We start from the raw sequence: 18,187 nt of genomic DNA, 5'->3' as shown, positions 1-18,187 counted from the left end.
TATTCACTGAGCTCCCCTCAGTCACTGTACCTTGTACTGTCGCCCTTTTTGATTTTTGACTGTGGCTTCTCTGCCTTACGCTTTCCCCCTTACTGCCTTTTATTTCTGTCCCTGTTTTACTACCTTCCAACTTCCTGCATCGGTTCCCACCCCCCTGCCACATTAGTTTAAACTCTCCCCGACAGCTCATCGGTTGTCAACAGGACATCGGTTCCAGTCCTGCCCAGGTGCAGACCTTCCAGTTTGTACTGGTCCCACCTCCCCCAGAACCGGTTCCAATGTCCTAGGAATTTGAATCCCTCCCTCTTGCACCATCTCTCGAGCCACGCATTCATGCTATCTATCCTGACATTCCTACTCTGACTAGCTCGTGGCACTGGTAGCAATCCTGAGACTACTTTTAGATATCTGAAATCAAACCCCTTTTATTAACATCTCGAAATCCTCTAGGTTGGATGCACCATGACTATTGGGGTAGTGACCCTTTCAGCTGTGTGGTAATACCATTGCTTGTAATCCCATTAGAGTGATGATTGAGAATGCTGGTAATTGGACCACTTTCATTGTGAGGTACCTTGGGGTAATCTGCCAACTTTTTGCTTGCAAAGATCGAGGCCCCACCGGGACAAAGGTTGAATGTCAGCGAAAAATACTCCCAGTCCAAATAAAGTACAATCGCCTGCAGAGGAAAGCTGATTTTACTGTATATCAGAGTCATATATCAACCCCAAACACAGAAAAGCGTCTTTGCCAGTAGCATTTCACACACCAGCAACCCTTGCAGCATCTGAGTGAAAATGTAAACTACGGTGCCGAAATAGCTGCATTTTTGGGCCATGGGTCAAGGCCAACTTATTAATGGGGTCATAGAATTTACAGTGCTGAAGGCAGCCATTCGGCCCATCGGGTCTGCACCGGCCCTTGGAAAGAGCACCCTACCTAAACCCACACCCTATCCCCATAACACAGTAACCCCACCTAACTTTTTTGGACACGAACGGCAATTTAGTATGGCCAATCCACCTAACCCGCACATCTTTGGACTGTGGGAGGAAATCGGAGCACCCGAAAGAAACCCATGCAGACACGAGGAGAACGTGCAGACTCCGCACAGTGACCCAAGCCTGGAATTGAACCTGGGACCCTGGAGCTGTGAAGCAACTGTGAAGCAACTGTGAAGCAACTACCCACTGTGCTACCCTGCTGCCCAGGATGGAACCAATGTAAAGGAGAAGGACTTACAATCCTCCACTTAGGCACTATTCAAGCCCAGGTCTGAGGTGAAAGGGCAACTTGCATTAACCTGTTTCCCTCCCTCAACAGCACACCATGTAACAAAGTGGTGAATTATGGTGGATCAGAGTACAATAAGTGTACAGTCAATAAGCTCTTTAGTATTTTCGGATCATTACATTTCCTTTTATTAATTTAAAAAATGAAATAGCATGGAAATGCAATATTATTCAGAATCTTCCATGTTAAAACAAACAGAAAGTGACAGCATCTATCCACATAAGGATCTAATATGATGGGTTATGAAGTAAAACTTCATAAGTTAGTGCTCTATTTTAATAAAATTGAAAAATAGGTGGCAGGTGGTATACTGAATATTTCTGTTTTATATCCTGTGACGGATTCAAGGAATAATATGCAATCTGATCAATTCCTCCAGCAACTTAAAAAGTTTAAATATATTTAGTTTATGTCTCTGGACACTCGTTTTTGTCGGAGATTTGGCATTCAAAAATGTGCACATCATAGAGGAAAAAAGAAAAATATTTTCATTACCATGACTTTCAGTCATAATAGAGTAATAATCTTACAATGTGAAAATCAACTAAATATTTGAATTGAGGAGAAGAAATTAAGCAAATAAAATTTGAGTCTTTACAATCTATGGTCTGTTCTGTTTCACTGTTGAACATCCTGTCAGAAGAAGGCTGGATTGGTGTGTTCTATAATACATCTTTTGCAATGGCGTTTGACAAACCGCAGTGCCTCAACAGAGATGTCACAGTCCTGTACATTCAACATCTGAAGCTCAAAGCAGTTGGCAGCGACAATTTTTAAACCACGGCCAGTGATGCTCTCGCATGACTTAAGACTCAGTCGCTTCAGGTTGTAACAGTTCAATGCTAAAAACTCCATGCCTGCATCGGAAACTAACGGACACTTCCCAATATCGAGAGACTTCAGTTTTGTGCAATTTTTGGCAAGGTACTCAATCCCATGATCGGTTATTCCTTCGCAACCCCGAGCATTCAGATAGCGCAGTTTACTGCAATACTTGGCAATGTAGCGGATACCCACGTCTGTGATCCGGCTACAGTGAGCAATGCTGAGATATTTCAGGTTTGCTTCCAATTTCGCCACCTCCCGCATCCCAAAATCACTCACAGCACGGCAGTCACTAACACTCAGTTCTTTGATTGTTGTGCAATAAAGCATCAGATAGCGGAGGCCCTCATCTGTGACACGTATACACCTGCGTAGGTAGAGGTGGGTCAGCTGGGTGCAGTGAGCTGCTATCGTGTGCAAACCCTCATCTTCAAGTACAAAGCAATCGGTCATGTTCAGGTAGCGTATGGAGATTTGTTTTCCGTGAAGTGGAGAGAGCTTGATGGAAGCTTCCCTTGTCAGACTAATGCAGGTTATCTTGGAACAACCTAGGCAAGAAATTGGAAATGATGTGTTAAACTATTGACATGTAGGATTTATTAAAATGACAGTCCCTACATTGAAACTTAAAATGCAGAAAGAGCCTATTTGGACCATCGTGCCTAACCCAGCTCTTTCAAAGAGTTATCCAATTCTTTCTATCCCACATGCTCTTTTACTCTTTTTCTAGACTATTTAACCACATCATTTTTTAAAGATTAGTACGAAATTAGTTGCAGTACTGTTGCTGATCGGCCATTCTACATATAATTATTTATTACATTAATTAGTTACAGCAAAAAAGCTCAGCTGGTTGGGCAGCTGGTTCGTGATACAAAGGGAGGCCAACAGTACGGGTTCAATTCTCATCCCGTCTGAGGTTATTCATGAAGGCCCTGCCTTCTCAACCTTGCCCCTCGCCTGAGTTGTGGTTGTCCTCGGGTTAAATCACCACCAGTCAACTCTCCCTCTCAAAGGGTGTAGCAGTCTATGATCATCTGGGACTGTGGTGACTTTACTTTTACATACGAATTATTCTAAGTTAATCAAGTGAGTAATTAAATTAAATTACTTAAATAAAATAATTTACAATAGTAGGGCAGGTGTTATGTTAAAGCTGTGGAATGTGTCAGATTTTGGATGCTAAGGTGATCCTTTACAAACACGTTTTCAGAATGTGTAAGCAGCGAGAGGATCTCTGGATCAGGATTGTTGATCCAGGGTCATCATGTTGATCCATGTAGGTACCAATAGTACAGGCAGGACAAGGAAAGACATTCTGCAATGTCAGTATAAGCTAGGTAACAGAACTTCAAAGGTAATACTCTCTGGATAATCAACTGATCCACGTGCAAACTGGCATAGAGCAGATAAGATTAGAGAGATGATGGCTCAAAGACTGGTGTGAGAGAGAATTGTCGAGAGAACTGGTGTGGTTCTGGTTCATGGGTCACTGGCACCAGTATTGGGGGACCTGGGGGCTGTGTTGGGATACTGGACCAGACCCCAACATTTGTTAGGATACCAGACAAGAACCCAAACCAATTTTGTTTTAAATTGTAAAACTGTGAGGAAAGTACACTTCATCCCTGGAATGATGACTGATCAACTGGTGTCTTTTATGTTACAATAAACTTTAATTTAAACACAAAATTAACCACATTAACATTAAAGAAACTAGCTTTACAATTGTCAGTTAAACAGTTCTTAAACACAAGATAACATTTAAACTTACCATATACCTGCTAATAACTCCAATTAAGCAGCCCAATACAGTTCAAATGCCACTTATAAATAAAGTTAACAAACAGATTACTTGCTTAGCTGTGCAGAGACTTTTGGAGAGAGAGAGAGATCCATTCAGGAGCAGAACCTGTACACTTCTGCTCAACCTAACAGCATTTGGCAAAACTGCTGTTCAACTTAAAATCTTTCTGTCTTGTCAGACTCAAATCCAATGTCAAAATGAAAAACTATGACAACCTGGCTCCTCCCATTACTTATACCATCTGTATCCCACTAAGATGTCACACAACCTGCTTAGATTGGACTAAATAAAACCCTTCATAAATTATCTACTCTCCAGGGAATCTCCAGCAATCATAATACCCCATTTGCCCTCTATAATTAAACAAGTAAATGGTTAGAATCAATCATGGCCTCACCTTTTATGGCTTCTTATTTACAGCTTTGGCAGACCTTAAGGATACCTTAACCTAGGTTATTTATTAATATTACTGCAACAAATATATACCTCAATCCAGGCTTTTAATAACATTACTGCCATAAATATAAAATATAATATATAACAATTTCTACATTCATCACAGCTGTACCATTGAGACGGACTATACCTGAATTGTGTTGGGACAAGTTTTATTATGAATGTCATAACTAGCAAAGTAAAAAGGATTTAAAACTAAACAAAGGATCAAGCTTCAGTATATGTAACTAATCAAGGGGTTGATTCAAGGTAGGAGACCACGGGCAGGGTTTTCCATTTGGGAGACTATGTTCTCCCGCTGGAGATGAATCGTCTTTGATTTGCTCTTGCACTGGGAGTGGGACTCCAGAGGCAACTCACTATTGTTTGCCATGCAAATTTATGCATGGCGGGGTTTGCAAGGGATTCAGTCATGAATCCCGCTATTGGGCTGCCATATCGAGTGGGCAGCCCGATAGTGAGGACTGGCAGCTGCTCTCTCCCCACTATCATGTGAGAGTACCTTTAAGAAATAGGTGCTGAAGAACTATACCTTTAAGAAATGGGTGTTTATCAGTGATGTCAGGGTGCGGGTGGAGCTGGGCTGTTTGTCAGCCTTTTACTTTCGTTTTAGGCTGTTTGCGGCAGGGTGTGTTTTAGTTTCGTTTTCAGTGTTGGAGCTGAAGCCAGACCAAGCAGGTGTACTGCTGTTCTCTCTGCCATCAAAAGACTATTCCTTGATCATTTGGTGAATTCAGAATTATAAATGTTTTCAGTAGTGACTTTAACCTGATATGCTTCTGACAAAGGTTTTGTTTTTAAGTCGTATGGATTTTAAAAAGGAAAGCTTAAAGGTTTACTTAGTGTTGTAGTCTTTGGGGGTTGTATTTGAATTGATGGTTGCTAAGTTGTTCACTGTATGTTTCAAAAAGGTTAAGTTAAGTTCATAGAATAAACATTGTTTTGCTTTAAAAGATACTTTTCCATTTCTGCTGTACCACACCTGTAGAGTGGGCCATGTGCTCCCCATACCACAATCTATTAAAAGTTGTGGGTCAGGTGAACTCCATGATACACTTTGGGGTTCTCTAAACCCTGGCCCATAACACCACCACAATGCAAATCCTCCCCCCCCCCACCATCACGGGGTGTGCTGTGTCCCCCTCCCCTCCACAATATGAGGGTGACCCACACCCCCCATCAGAACCCCCCGTAAACGGAGAGATCCACTATAAACACCCTCATTACAGAGATCCCCACCTGAGACCCCCCATTACAGAGACCACTAATAAGAGAGATGCCCCCACCAGATATGCCCAATTTCAGAGACCCCCACCAGAAAACCCCCCATTACAGCGACCATCATCACCTCTCATTCTATATTTCAATTGTTCTACCTTCCCCCTGTCATTTGAGAGTACCTTTGAGAAATGGATGTTTATAAATGGGTGTGTATATAAATATTTGTAGTGAGAGTACGTTTAAGAAATGGGTGTTTACTACTGCAGTGATGTCAGAGAGTGGGTGGAGCTGGGGCTGTCTCAGCATTTTATTTTCGTTTTAGGCTGTTTGCTGCAGGGTGAGTTTTAGTTTCGTTTTCAGTGTTGGAACTGAAGCCAGACCAAGCAGGTGTACTGCTGTTCTCTCTGCCATCAAAAGACTATCTCTTGATCATTTGGTGAATTCAGAATTCTAAATGTTCTCAGTAGTGAATGTAAACCTAATGTGCTTCTAATGTGTTGAAAGGTGTTTCTTCTGTCTTCTGGATGCTGTTTGGGAAGTTATTAAGGATTACTTAGTGTTGTATTCTTTGGGGGTTGTATTTGAATTGATGGTTGCTAAGATGTTCACTGTATGTTTCAAAAAGGTTAACTTGAGTTCATAGAATAAACATTGTTTTGCTTTAAAAAATACTTTTCCATTTCTGCTGTACCACACCTGTAGAGTGGGCCGTGTACTCCCCATACCACAATCTATTAAAACTTGTGGGTCAGGTGAACTCCATGATACACTTTAGGGTTCTCTAAACCCTGGCCCATAACACCCCATAAGACAACACCTGCATCCCATAAATCAGTCAAGTGAACCTTCTCTTCACTGCTTCTAATGCAATTATATCCTTTAATAAATATGGAGTAGAAAACTGCGCACAGTACTCCAGATGTGGTCACATCAATGCCCTGTACACATGTAACAAAGCTTCCCTACTTTTATTTTCTATTTTCCTTGCAAAAAATTCCAAACATCCCACTGGGCTCCCTAATCACTCGCTGTAACTGCTGCTTTGTGATTCATGTACCCGACACCCAGATCCCTCTGCACAGCAGAATTCTGCAGTTTCTCTCTATATAAATAAGATGCAGTTTTTCCATTATTCCTGCTTGGGTGGACAAATTCACAGTTCCCCACAGTATAGACCATATGCCCAATTTTATGCTCCTTCACTGAACTATCCACATCCCTGCTGGCTTCACTGCCGGCTTTTCCTGCCATATTTTTTGACACTTGGTCAAAATAAATTTTGGAAGTGAGCTACATGATGGCACACATGCAGGGCGGGGACTGGCTAAGAATGAAAAAATTAAAATTTAAAAAAAGATCTCCCCCCCCCCCCCCCTCCCACTGACATGGGACCCACCCCTTTCCCACGCATGCCCCCCCCTTCCAGGGAACCTCTCCCGAGGGCCTGGGAATCCCTCCACCACACGCACCCCCTCCCCATCCCCAGGGAATTATTCTCTCCACAGACACGGGAGAACGCCAACCCCATACATTTACCCCTTCCCAAGGATTCCCCATCCATAGACATGGGAAACTGCCCCCCCCTCCCTCTCCGGATGCACATGCATCCACACCCCGCCCCCCACAGTGTTCCTCTTCATGCACACAACCCCTCCCCAGGAATTCCCTGCCTATGGACATGGGGAACCCTCCCCTTCCCATGTACATGTCCCCCCCCCCCCATCTCTCCATGAACACGGGAACCCCCACCCCCCCACATGCGCATGGACTCCCCCCAGGGAATCTCCCCCATGGACAGGGGAACCCCCCACACAGACAGGGAACCTCCTCCCCATCGACACACCTCCCCAGCAGAAACCCCCTCCTCGGCACTGGGGGCAGTGCCAGGGGGTACTCTGCCATGGTACAACCCGGGAATGACCCTCTCCTATCTGGGAGCTGTATCTACCTGTGCACCAGTCTCCATGTGTCAAAAGCTGATTAAAACCTCAATGATGAGGAAATTCTAACATGAGGGGATAATGGAGCTGGGAAACCGGCTAATGATGTTAAAATGCATGGTAATGGAGTTCCCTACCTTTCATGGTGGAAACCCCATTATGTCATTGGTGGGGGGCAGGGTCAATTGAAACAGGGAACTCTGATGGCCTAAAAGCCATTTGGGGACTCCCATTGGATTATTTGACTCGCCGCCATTCCCACTCGTCGTAAACGGTGGCAGAACTCCTTCCCCCTTTATGTCCTCTTCATAATTTAATCTCCTACCTAATTTTATGTCATCAGCAAATTTAGCATCCAAGTCATTGATGTAGATTGTAAATAGTTGAGACCCTAGAATTAATCCCTGTGCACTCCACTTGCCAACCTGAAAAGGGTCCATTTATCCATACCCTATTTCCTGTTAGGAAACTAACAGGAATTAGAATTTTTCTATTCTAATATGTTGCCCCTTCCACCATAACCTCTTATTTTGTGGTACTTGTGAAATGCATTTTCAAAAGTTAATTACATCACATCTACAGGTTCCTCTTTATCTGTGTTGCTTGTTGCTTTCTCAAAGAACTTTCTCTTTCGCAAAACCGTGTTGATTGCCTGATTGCATTAAGATTTTTAAATGTCCCTTCTTTAACCTTCTGAACAATAGGTTCTATCATTTTGCCTGTGACAGATGTTAGGCTAACTGGCTTAGTTTCCTGCCTTCTCTCTCACTCCTTTCTTGAATAGAGAAGTGACATTCGCTATCTTCCATTCTGGTGGGACTTTTCCAGAACCTACGAATTTTTGGCTGATTAAAACCAATGCATCTACTATCTCAGCAATTGTCCTTTTATGAACCTGGGATGAAGTCCATCAGGACCTGGGGACTTCTTCCAATTCTAGTTTCAGCCATTAGTTCTGATTATTTTCTCAGTACCCTTTTCCTGGTGATTGTAGTTGTTTTAAGTTCTTTCCTCCCTTTGACCTCTTGATTTACAATTATAACTGGGATGATATTTGTGTCTTCTACAGTGAAGAGAGGCAGAAACTATGGGCGGGATACTCCACCCCCACGCCGAAGTGGCCGCGCCGTCGTGAACGCCGTCGAGGTTCACGACGGCGCGGAACGGCCCCGGTCCCGACCGATTCAGGCCCTGACAATGGGCCAGTATCGGGGCCGCGTCATCTACCCGCGCCAGGCCTTGTCGCCCGCGTAAAAGCGGCGCCGAATAGATGACGCGGCCGGCGCCGCATAACGGACATCATCCGCGCATGCGTGGCTGCTGTCCTGTCCAAATCCGCCCCGCAAGAAGATGGGGGACAGATCTTGCGGGGCCGCGGAAGGAAGGAGGTCCTCCTTCAGAGAGGATGGCCCGACGATCGGTGGGCACCGATCGCGGGCCACCCCACATTCAAGGTGAAGCCCGATGCAGGATCCCCCCTCGCCCCCCCACAGGCCGCCTCCCCAGCGTTCACGCACCGCCCACGACTGTAGCGACCAGGTGTGGACGGCGCTGGGGAGAACCTGCCGTTTTGGCCTGGCCGCTCGGCCCATCCGGGCCTCAGAATAGTGGGGGTGCCGGAGAATCGCCATTTTGGGTGTCTCCGGCGATTCTCCGGCCTGCGAAACTCGACTGGCCCGTTCCCGCCGCTCGGGAGAATCGCGGGAGGGGGTCGGACCGGCGTCCCCGGAAACTTCGGCGGCCCAGGCGAATCGCGCCCTATGTGTTCAATGCATCAGCCACTTTATTTCCAATTATTATTTTTCCAAATTCACTCCCTAAAAGACCAATGCAAACTTTAGTTATTTTCCTTTTTAAGTACCTGTAGAAAATGTTGCTATCAATTTTTGTATTTCCAGCTAACTTTCTCACATATTCTAATTTCTTCCTCATTATTTTTAAAAAGATTGTTTTCTGGTTTTTATATTTTGGATTGGGTGCGGCTGTTGGAGGGTAAATCAACAGCGGACATGCAAGAGTTGATTAGGATTCAGGAAAGTTCAGTTCCTGAGAGAACGAAAAATAAGTATGGGAAGTTTAGGCAGCCTTGGATAACGAGGGATATTATGAACAAAAGAAAATGGATGCTTTTGTACGGTCTAGAAGGGTGGGGACAATCAAAATCCTTGAGGAGTTGTTATGGGCCAGGGTTTAGAAATCCCCAATGTGTATCATGGAGTTCACCTGACCCACAACTTTTAATAGATTGTGGTATGGGGAGCACCCGGCCCACTCTACAGGTGTGGTACAGCAGAAATGGAAAAAGTAATTTTGAAAGCCAAACAATGTTTATTCTATGAACTCTAGTTAACCTTTTTGAAACATACAGTGAACATCTTAGCAACCATCAATTTAAATACAACCCCCAAAGAATACAACACTAAGTAATCCTTCAAGCTTTCCTTTTTAACATCCATACAACTTAAAAATAAAATCTTTATCAGAAGCACATCAGGTTAAAGTCACTACTGTTATTTGTTTTAAATCACCAGGATCGATTTACAGTCTTTAGATTACAGAGAGAGATTCATTCCCCTTCTGGCTGTGACTGCAGCTATCCAGCTCTGAAAACGAAACTAAAACACGCCCTACAGCAATCAGCCTAAAACAAAAGTAAAAAGCTGACAGACAGCCCAGCTCCACCCACTCTCTTACATCACTGCAGTAGTAAACACCCATTTCTTAAAGGTACTCTCACTACAGATATTTATGTACACACCCATATATACACACCCATTTCTTAAAGGTACTCTTACATGACACCTCCCCTCAAGGAAAAAAACCCCATCAACTTCAAGATGGTTTCATTTTTCACCTTTTCACTATCCTTTGAGAAATGCACACAGCAAATATACTTTTTCATTAAAAAAAAACAACACACGCAAACAGGTATAATAATATAACAGAGAACAAAGAAATGTACAGCACAGGAACAGGCCCTTTGGCCCTCCAAGCCCGTGCCGACCATGCTGCCTGACTAAACTACAATCTTCTATACTTCCTGGGTCCGTATCCTTCTATTCCCATCCTATTCATATATTTGTCAAGATGCCCCTTAAATGTCCCTATCGTCCCTGCTTCCACTACCTCCTCCGGTAGCGAGTTCCAGGCACCCACTACCCTCTGCGTAAAAAACTTGCCTCGTACATCTACTCTAAACCTTGCCCCTCTCACCTTAAACCTATGACCCCTAGTAATTGACCCCTCTACCCTGGGGAAAAGCCTCTGACTATCCACTCTGTCTATGCCCCTCATAATTTTGTATACCTCTATCAGGTCTCCCCTCAACCTCCTTCGTTCCAGTGAGAACAAACCGAGTTTATTCAACCGCTCCTCATAGCTAATGCCCTCCATACCAGGCAACATTCTGGTAAATCTCTTCTGCACCCTCTCTAAAGCCTCCACATCCTTCTGGTAGTGTGGCGACCAGAATTGAACACTATACTCCAAGTGTGGCCTAACTAAGGTTCTATACAGCTGCAACATGACTTGCCAATTCTTATACTCAATGCCCCGGCCAATGAAGGCAAGCATGCCGTATGCCTTCTTGACTACCTTCTCCACCTGTGTTGCCCCTTTCAATGACCTGTGGACCTGTACTCCTAGATCTCTTTGACTTTCAATACTCTTGAGGGTTCTACCATTCACTGTATATTCCCTACCTGCATTAGACCTTCCAAAATGCATTACCTCACATTTGTCCGGATTAAACTCCATCTGCCATCTCTCCGCCCAAGTCTCCAGACAATCTAAATCCTGCTGTATCCTCCGACAGTCCTCATCGCTATCCGCAATTCCACCAACCTTTGTGTCGTCTGCAAACTTACTAATCAGACCAGTTACATTTTCCTCCAAATCATTTATATATACTACAAAGAGCAAAGGTCCCAGCACTGATCCCTGTGGAACACCACTGGTCACAGCCCTCCAATTAGAAAAGCATCCCTCCCTTGCTACTCTCTGCCTTCTATGGCCTAGCCAGTTCTGTATCCACCTTGCCAGCTCACCCCTGATCCCGTGTGACTTCACCTTTTGTACTAGTCTACCATGAGGGACCTTGTCAAAGGCCTTACTGAAGTCCATATAGACAACATCTACTGCCCTACCTGCATCAATCATCTTAGTGACCTCCTCGAAAAACTCTATCAAGTTAGTGAGACACGACCTCCCCTTCACAAAACCGTTGCTTTTCTGTTTTTTTTCCTCCAACTGAAATCTTTCTCGATTGACAATCTCTTTGAACAAGAAGGTCCTTGCACGATCCGTCTATTTCTCTACGCCTCGGCATTTCTCTTTAAAGTCAGATAGTTTAGTTAAATTCGATCGCAGAGTCCTTTGCAATTCTCCAACACAGGAGAATACATGGTTATCACAGCTTTCAGGCAGTCAAATGCCTGTTGAAAATCCGCTGTCCACTGAAATTTTCGACGTTTCTTCAGCAAGTCCATCAGTGGAGCCACCACGCTACAAAGATTTTGCACAAATGTTCGATCAAATCCACTCATGCCAGGAAATCGCATTATTTCCCTGCGTCTCAAGGGTATCGAAAACTCCTCAAGGAAAGTGACTTGGGCTTTTCCAAATTCACTTTTGGCTAGGTTTACCACCAAACCCGCCTCCTGAAGTCGATCAAATAACTCCATCAGATGTTTTATATGTTCTTTCCATATCTGGCTGAAAATTACCAGATCGTCGATGTATACCGCACAATTGGGTAACCCTGAAGCAACTTTGTTAGTTAACTGTTGAGATGTGGCTGGTGCATTTTTCCTGCCAAATGGCATAACTTTGAATTGGTATCTACCATCTGGAGTCAGAAAAGCTGAAATCTCCTTTAACCATTTCGGATAAAGGTACCTGCCAGTAACCTTAACCTTTAAGTAAATCCAGTTTGGAAATAAAAGCTGATTGTCCCACTTTCTCAATGCAATCCTCCAAACGTGGGATAGGATAAGAGTCCATTCTTGTAACTGCATTCTATAGTCCACACACAACCGTTGGGTACCGTCTGGTTTTTGTACCATCACCATGGGTGAGCTCCATTGGCTGCAACCCACTTCAATTATGCCATTTTTAAGCATACTTTCAATCTCTTCGTTAACCTGTGCCAAGTTTAAAGGGTTAAGTCTGTATGGATGTTGTTTGATTGGAAGAGCATTTCCCACATCTACATCGTGTATAGCCATTTTAGTACTTCCTAATTTATCTCCACAAACTTGCCCATGTGATATCAATAACTCTTTCAGGTCAGTCCGTTTTTCCTCTGGAAGGTAACTCAATAATTTATCCCAATTTTTAAGAACATCCTCGTTTTCCAACTTAATTTGAGGTATGTCAAATTCACAGTCATCTGGAGTTGGTTCGTCACTTTTAGTTAGAATCATTAAAACCTCCTCCTTTTTCTCTCCTTCCCTTTCAAAGTACCTTTTAAGCATATTCACATGACATGCTTCTATCTGGTGTTTTTACCACATAATTCACCTCACTTAATTTCCTTTCAATCTGATAAGGTCCACAAAACCTTGCTTTTAAAGGCTCACCTACCACTGGTAACAATACTAAAACTTTATCTCCACTGGCAAAACTACGAACTTTGGATTTCCTGTCCGCAACCCGTTTCATCACATTTTGTGCAACTTTCAAATGGTGTCTGGCCAATTCACCTGCTCTATTTAATCGTTCCCTAAAATTTGACACGTAATCCAATAATGTAATTTCCGATTTCTCACTCACCAATTTTTCCTTAATCAATTTAAGTGGTCCTCTTACCTCATGACCAAAAATTAGTTCAAAAGGACTGAATTTGGTTGACTCATTAGGTGCATCACTAAATCACTAATCACTAAACAGTACGAATGGAATTTCTTTATTCCAATCCTCTGGATAATTTTGACAATAAGCCCTCAACATTGTCTTTAATGTCTAATGCCACCTTTCTAACTCTCCCTGCGATTCTGGATGGTACGCAGTTGATTTAAATTGTTTTATTCCTGAGCTATCCATAACTTCTTTGAATAACCTTGAGGTAAAATTTGATCCGTGATCCGATTGTATTTCTGTGGGTAAATTTAAGTAACGCCTCCACAATCTTTTTAGCTGTAATATTACGTACTGGAATGGCCTCTGGAAACCTAGTAGACACGTCCATTATAGTCAAAAATATTGATTCCCACTTTTCATTTTAGGAAGCGGTCCTACGCAATCAATTAGGACTCCTGTAAAAGGTTCCTCAAATGCTGGAATGGGTATTAAGGGCACTGGTTTTATCTCTGCTTGAGGTTTCCCTATCACTTGACATGTGTGACATGATTGACAAAATTTAACTACATCTTTATGTAGTCCAGGCCAATAAAAATGTTTCTCGATTTTAGCTTGAGATTTCCTTATTCCCAAATGACCTCCCACTGGGATCTCATGTGCAACTCGCAACACCTCCTTTCTATACCCTACTGGCAATATTACTTGATGAACTTCTGCCCACTTTTCATCCGCCTGCATATGTAAAGGTCTCCATTTTCTCATCAAGACATCACTTTTGTGGTAATAACACTCTCTTATCCACTCAAGATTCCTCTTCCGTATATGCTTTCTGATATATCCGTTTTATTTCTATATCTTTCTGTTGTAACTCCGCCAATTTTCCTGAACTAAAAATATCCGCCTCATCCTCCATCTGTTCTTGTTCTTTTTCAACCATCTGATCAAAAATTGTTTCTGATAATTGCACTTCAACTTCACTCTTTGATTTCTCCTCTTGTCTTAACCTGTGACTTTGTGACCTTGTTACTACACAATCCGGAAAAATCCCAGGATATTCGTCCTTCAACACTTCAGTTGTCTGATTTTCCACTGGCTTATCAACCACAGTAGGCATCACTCCCACCTGCGATCCAGTTATATCATTACCCAAGATAAACTGTATTCCTGGACAAGATAGTCTCTCTATTTCTCCTAGTACCACTTCACCACTCTTCACTGGACTTTCCAACCTTACCTTATATAATTGAACACTACTCCTCTCACCCTGAATTCCACATATTACCACCTTTTCTGGCAACATTCTTCTGAAACTACATAACTCCTCATCTCTTACCATTAAAGATTAACTAGCTCCCATATCTCTTAAAATTGTGATTTCTTTACATGCTCCTCCTGATACACATGAGTAAACTTTACCCACACAAGTAAATTCTTTAAAGAGATCTGGCACCTTCTTATCAATCACCTCTTGATCAGGCTGTACAATCTTTTGCACCTCCCTCGCTTCACTTGGGCTTTCCTTTACCACTTTAACAAACCCCACTGTCTTATCTTGTTTTACCACATCAGCCTTCCCAGTGCTTGTCTTCAACCACCAACACTGTGACTTTACATGGCCTTGTTTATTACAGTGAAAACATTTGAAACTTTCCATTTCTTTTCCACCCTCCTGGATTTCGTTTTTAATCTGAGGTACACTCTCCTTATTATTTCCCATCAGATCACCCTTACCTTTACCACTTGAGTAGTTCTCATATCCCCAGTTTCTATCCCTCACAGGTTGAAACTGATGTCGGAAACCAAGCTTTGATTTATGAACTAATTCATAATCATCTGCCATTTCTCGCAGTTTTAACCCTCTGCTCTTCCACATGAGTTCTCACTACATCAGGAATTGAATTTTTAAACCCCTCCAAAAGTATAATTTCTCTGAGAGCTTCATACGTTTGGTCTATTTTCAAAGCCCTTATCCACCTATCAAAATTACTGTTTCATCCTTTCAAACTCCATTTATGTTTGACCAAATTCTTTCCTTAAATTTCTAAACCTATGTCTGTAGGCTTCAGGCACTAGTTCATATGCACCCAAGATGGATTTTTTCACCTCCTCATACGTCCCAGATACCTCCTCCTGTAGTGATGCAAACACTTAACTAGCCCTACCTACCAGCTTTGTTTGAATCAGTAATATCCACATGTCCTGTGGCCATTTCATTTGTTTAGCTACCTTCTTAAATGAAATTAAAAAGGCTTCCACCTCCTTCTCGTTAAACCTTGGCAATGCTTGGACATATTTAAATAGATCCCCATCAAGCCTTCGACTATGACACCCTTTCCCACTGTCCTAATCACTGTCATCCAACTTTACGTTTCCCTTTACGTCTGCCAATTTTAACTGACTGTCATGTTTCATAGTCATTTTCTGAAGTTCAAACTCTCTCTCTTTATCTTTTTCCCTGATCTGTATCTCCCTTTCTCTTTCTTTTTGTTTTCCGAGGGCTATTCTTTCTTTTCTCCTTTCTTCTCTCTCTCTTTTTTTTTCTCTCTCTCTCTTTCTCTTTCCGCTCTATCTCTGTCTCTTTCTTTCTCCGCTCTCTCTCTCTCTTTCTTTTTCCTCTCTTTCATATTCAAGCTGCTTTAATTCTTTCTCATGTTCCATTCGTTTAAGTTGTAATTGAATTTTTGCCATTTCCAATGAGTCAAACTATATCTCAGGCAACTTTTATGCTTAGCCACCGCCATAATGACCTCATCTTTTCACATTTTGTCAGGTAATGTTCACTACAATGTTTTTGCCAAATCGAACTGTCTGCTTTTAGTCTCTGTCCGTAAGGTACTGCGTGTGACCGTCTCCACCCTCAAAAACCTCAGAGCCTCTGAAAGAGGCATTGTCCACAACAGATTCCCTACTTTCACTAAAATACCACACCTGAAAAGCACCCACAATATGCTCAGTCCTCACTGTCTTTAGGTTCACGAAGCCAATCCAATAGATAGATTTTTATCCCGGACGAGCCCCTAATTTGTTATGGGCCAGGGTTTAGAGAACCCCAAAGTGTATCATGGAGTTCATCTGACCCACAACTTTTAATAAATTGTGGTATGGGGAGCACCCGGCCCACTGGTACAGCAGAAATGGAAAAGTAATTTTTAAAGCCAAACAATGTTTATTCTATGAACTCAAGTTAAGCTTTTTGAAACATACAGTGAACATCTTAGCAACCATCAATTCAAATACAACCCCCAAAGAATACAACACTAAGTAATCCTTTAAGCTTTCCTTTTTAACATCCATACAACTTAAAAATAAAACCTTTATCAGAAGCACATCAGGTTAAAGTCACTGCATTAGTTTTAAATCACCAGGATCGATTTAGTCTTTAGATTAGAGAGAGAGATTCATACATCTTCTGGCTGTGACTGCAGCTATCCAGCTCTGAAAACGAAACTAAAACACACCCTGCAGCAAACAGCCTAAAACAAAAGTAAAAAGCTGACAGACAGCCCAGCTCCACCCACTCTCTGACATCACTGCAGTAGTAAACACCCATTTCTGAAAGGTACTCTCACTACAGATATTTATCTACACACTTATTTATAAACATCCATTTCTTAAAGGTACTCTCACATGACAGAGTATAGAGAAAGTAGGAAGATACTTAAGTGGGAAATTCTGAGGGCTAGGAGCGGTCATGTAATGTCCTTGGCAAATAGGATTAAGGTGAATCCCAAAGCTTTTTATTCCTATGTAAAAAGCACGAGTGTGGCCAGGGAAAGGATTGGACCATTTAAGGACAGTGGTGGGAATCTATCTGTTGAGCTAGAGGAAATGGGTGAGATACTAAATGATTACTTTGCATCAGTGTTCACCAATGAAAAGGACTTTGTGGAAGATGCTTCTTGGGTAGGATGTGTGGACAGTCTAGGTCATATTGACATCAAAAAGGAAGAGATATTGGGGCTTTTAAAAAACATTATGGTGCTTACGTCTCCCGGGCCGAATGGGATTTACCCCAGAATACTGAGGGAAGCAAGGGAGGAAATTGCTGGGGTCTTCACTGACATCTTTTTACAAGCTACAGGTGAGAACCCAGAGGACTGCAGGATAGCTAATGTGGTACCGCTGTTTAAGGTAGCAGGGATAATCCAGGAAACTATAGGCTGGTGAGCCTGACATCGGTAGTAGGTACATTATTGGAGAGAATTCTCAGGGACAGGATTTATACCCATTTGGAAATAAATAATAATAATAATACTCTTTATTGTCACAAGTAGGCTTACATTAACACGGCAATGAAGTTATTGTGAAAAGCCCCTAGTTGCCACATTCCAGTGCCTGTTCGGGTACACAGAGGGAGAATTTAGAATGTCCAAATTACCTAACAGCATGTCTTTCAGGACTTGTGGGAGGAAACCAGAGCACCCGCAGGAAACTCACGCAGACACGGGCAGAACATGCAGACTCCGCGCAGACAGTGACCCAAGCCGCGAATCGTACCTGGGACCCTGGTGCTGTGAAGCCACATTGCCAATCAGTGTGCTATAAATGGCCTCATTAGCGATAGACAGCATGGTTTTGTGAAGGGGAGGTCGTACCTCACTAACTTGATTGCGTTTTTTGAAGAGGTGACAAAGATGTTTGATGAGTGGATGTTGTTTACATGGACTTCAGCGAAGGCTTTGACAAGGTGCATCATGGCAGACTGGTACAAATGGTGAAGTCACACGGGATCAGAGGTGAGGTAAGAGGTAAGATCAGAGGTAAGATGGATACAGAACTGGCGCGGTCACAGAAGGCAAAGGGTAGCAGTAGAAGGGTGTTTTTCTGGATGGAAGGTTGTAACTAG

The 18,187-nt window shown here is 42.8% G+C and overlaps 1 protein-coding gene across 2 annotated transcripts in view; it reads right to left on the bottom strand.

The window, feature by feature from the left end:
- Positions 1-1,390: 1,390 nt before the first annotated feature.
- Positions 1,391-18,187, bottom strand: part of fbxl7 (F-box and leucine-rich repeat protein 7) — a 683,637-nt gene continuing 666,840 nt past the window's right edge. For both annotated transcript variants that reach the window (XM_072509530.1, XM_072509529.1), the window contains exon 4: positions 1,391-2,666. In XM_072509530.1, coding sequence (XP_072365631.1) covers positions 1,930-2,666 — 737 coding nt within the window. In that variant the 3' untranslated portion in view covers positions 1,391-1,929. The remainder of the gene's footprint in view (positions 2,667-18,187) is intronic.

The sequence above is a fragment of the Scyliorhinus torazame genome, chromosome 6 (genome assembly GCF_047496885.1).
Source record: "Scyliorhinus torazame isolate Kashiwa2021f chromosome 6, sScyTor2.1, whole genome shotgun sequence".
Taxonomy (NCBI): Eukaryota; Metazoa; Chordata; class Chondrichthyes; order Carcharhiniformes; family Scyliorhinidae; genus Scyliorhinus; species Scyliorhinus torazame.
Note: the sequence above shows the minus strand (reverse complement) of the source record. Positions and strands in the feature narration are given on the sequence as shown.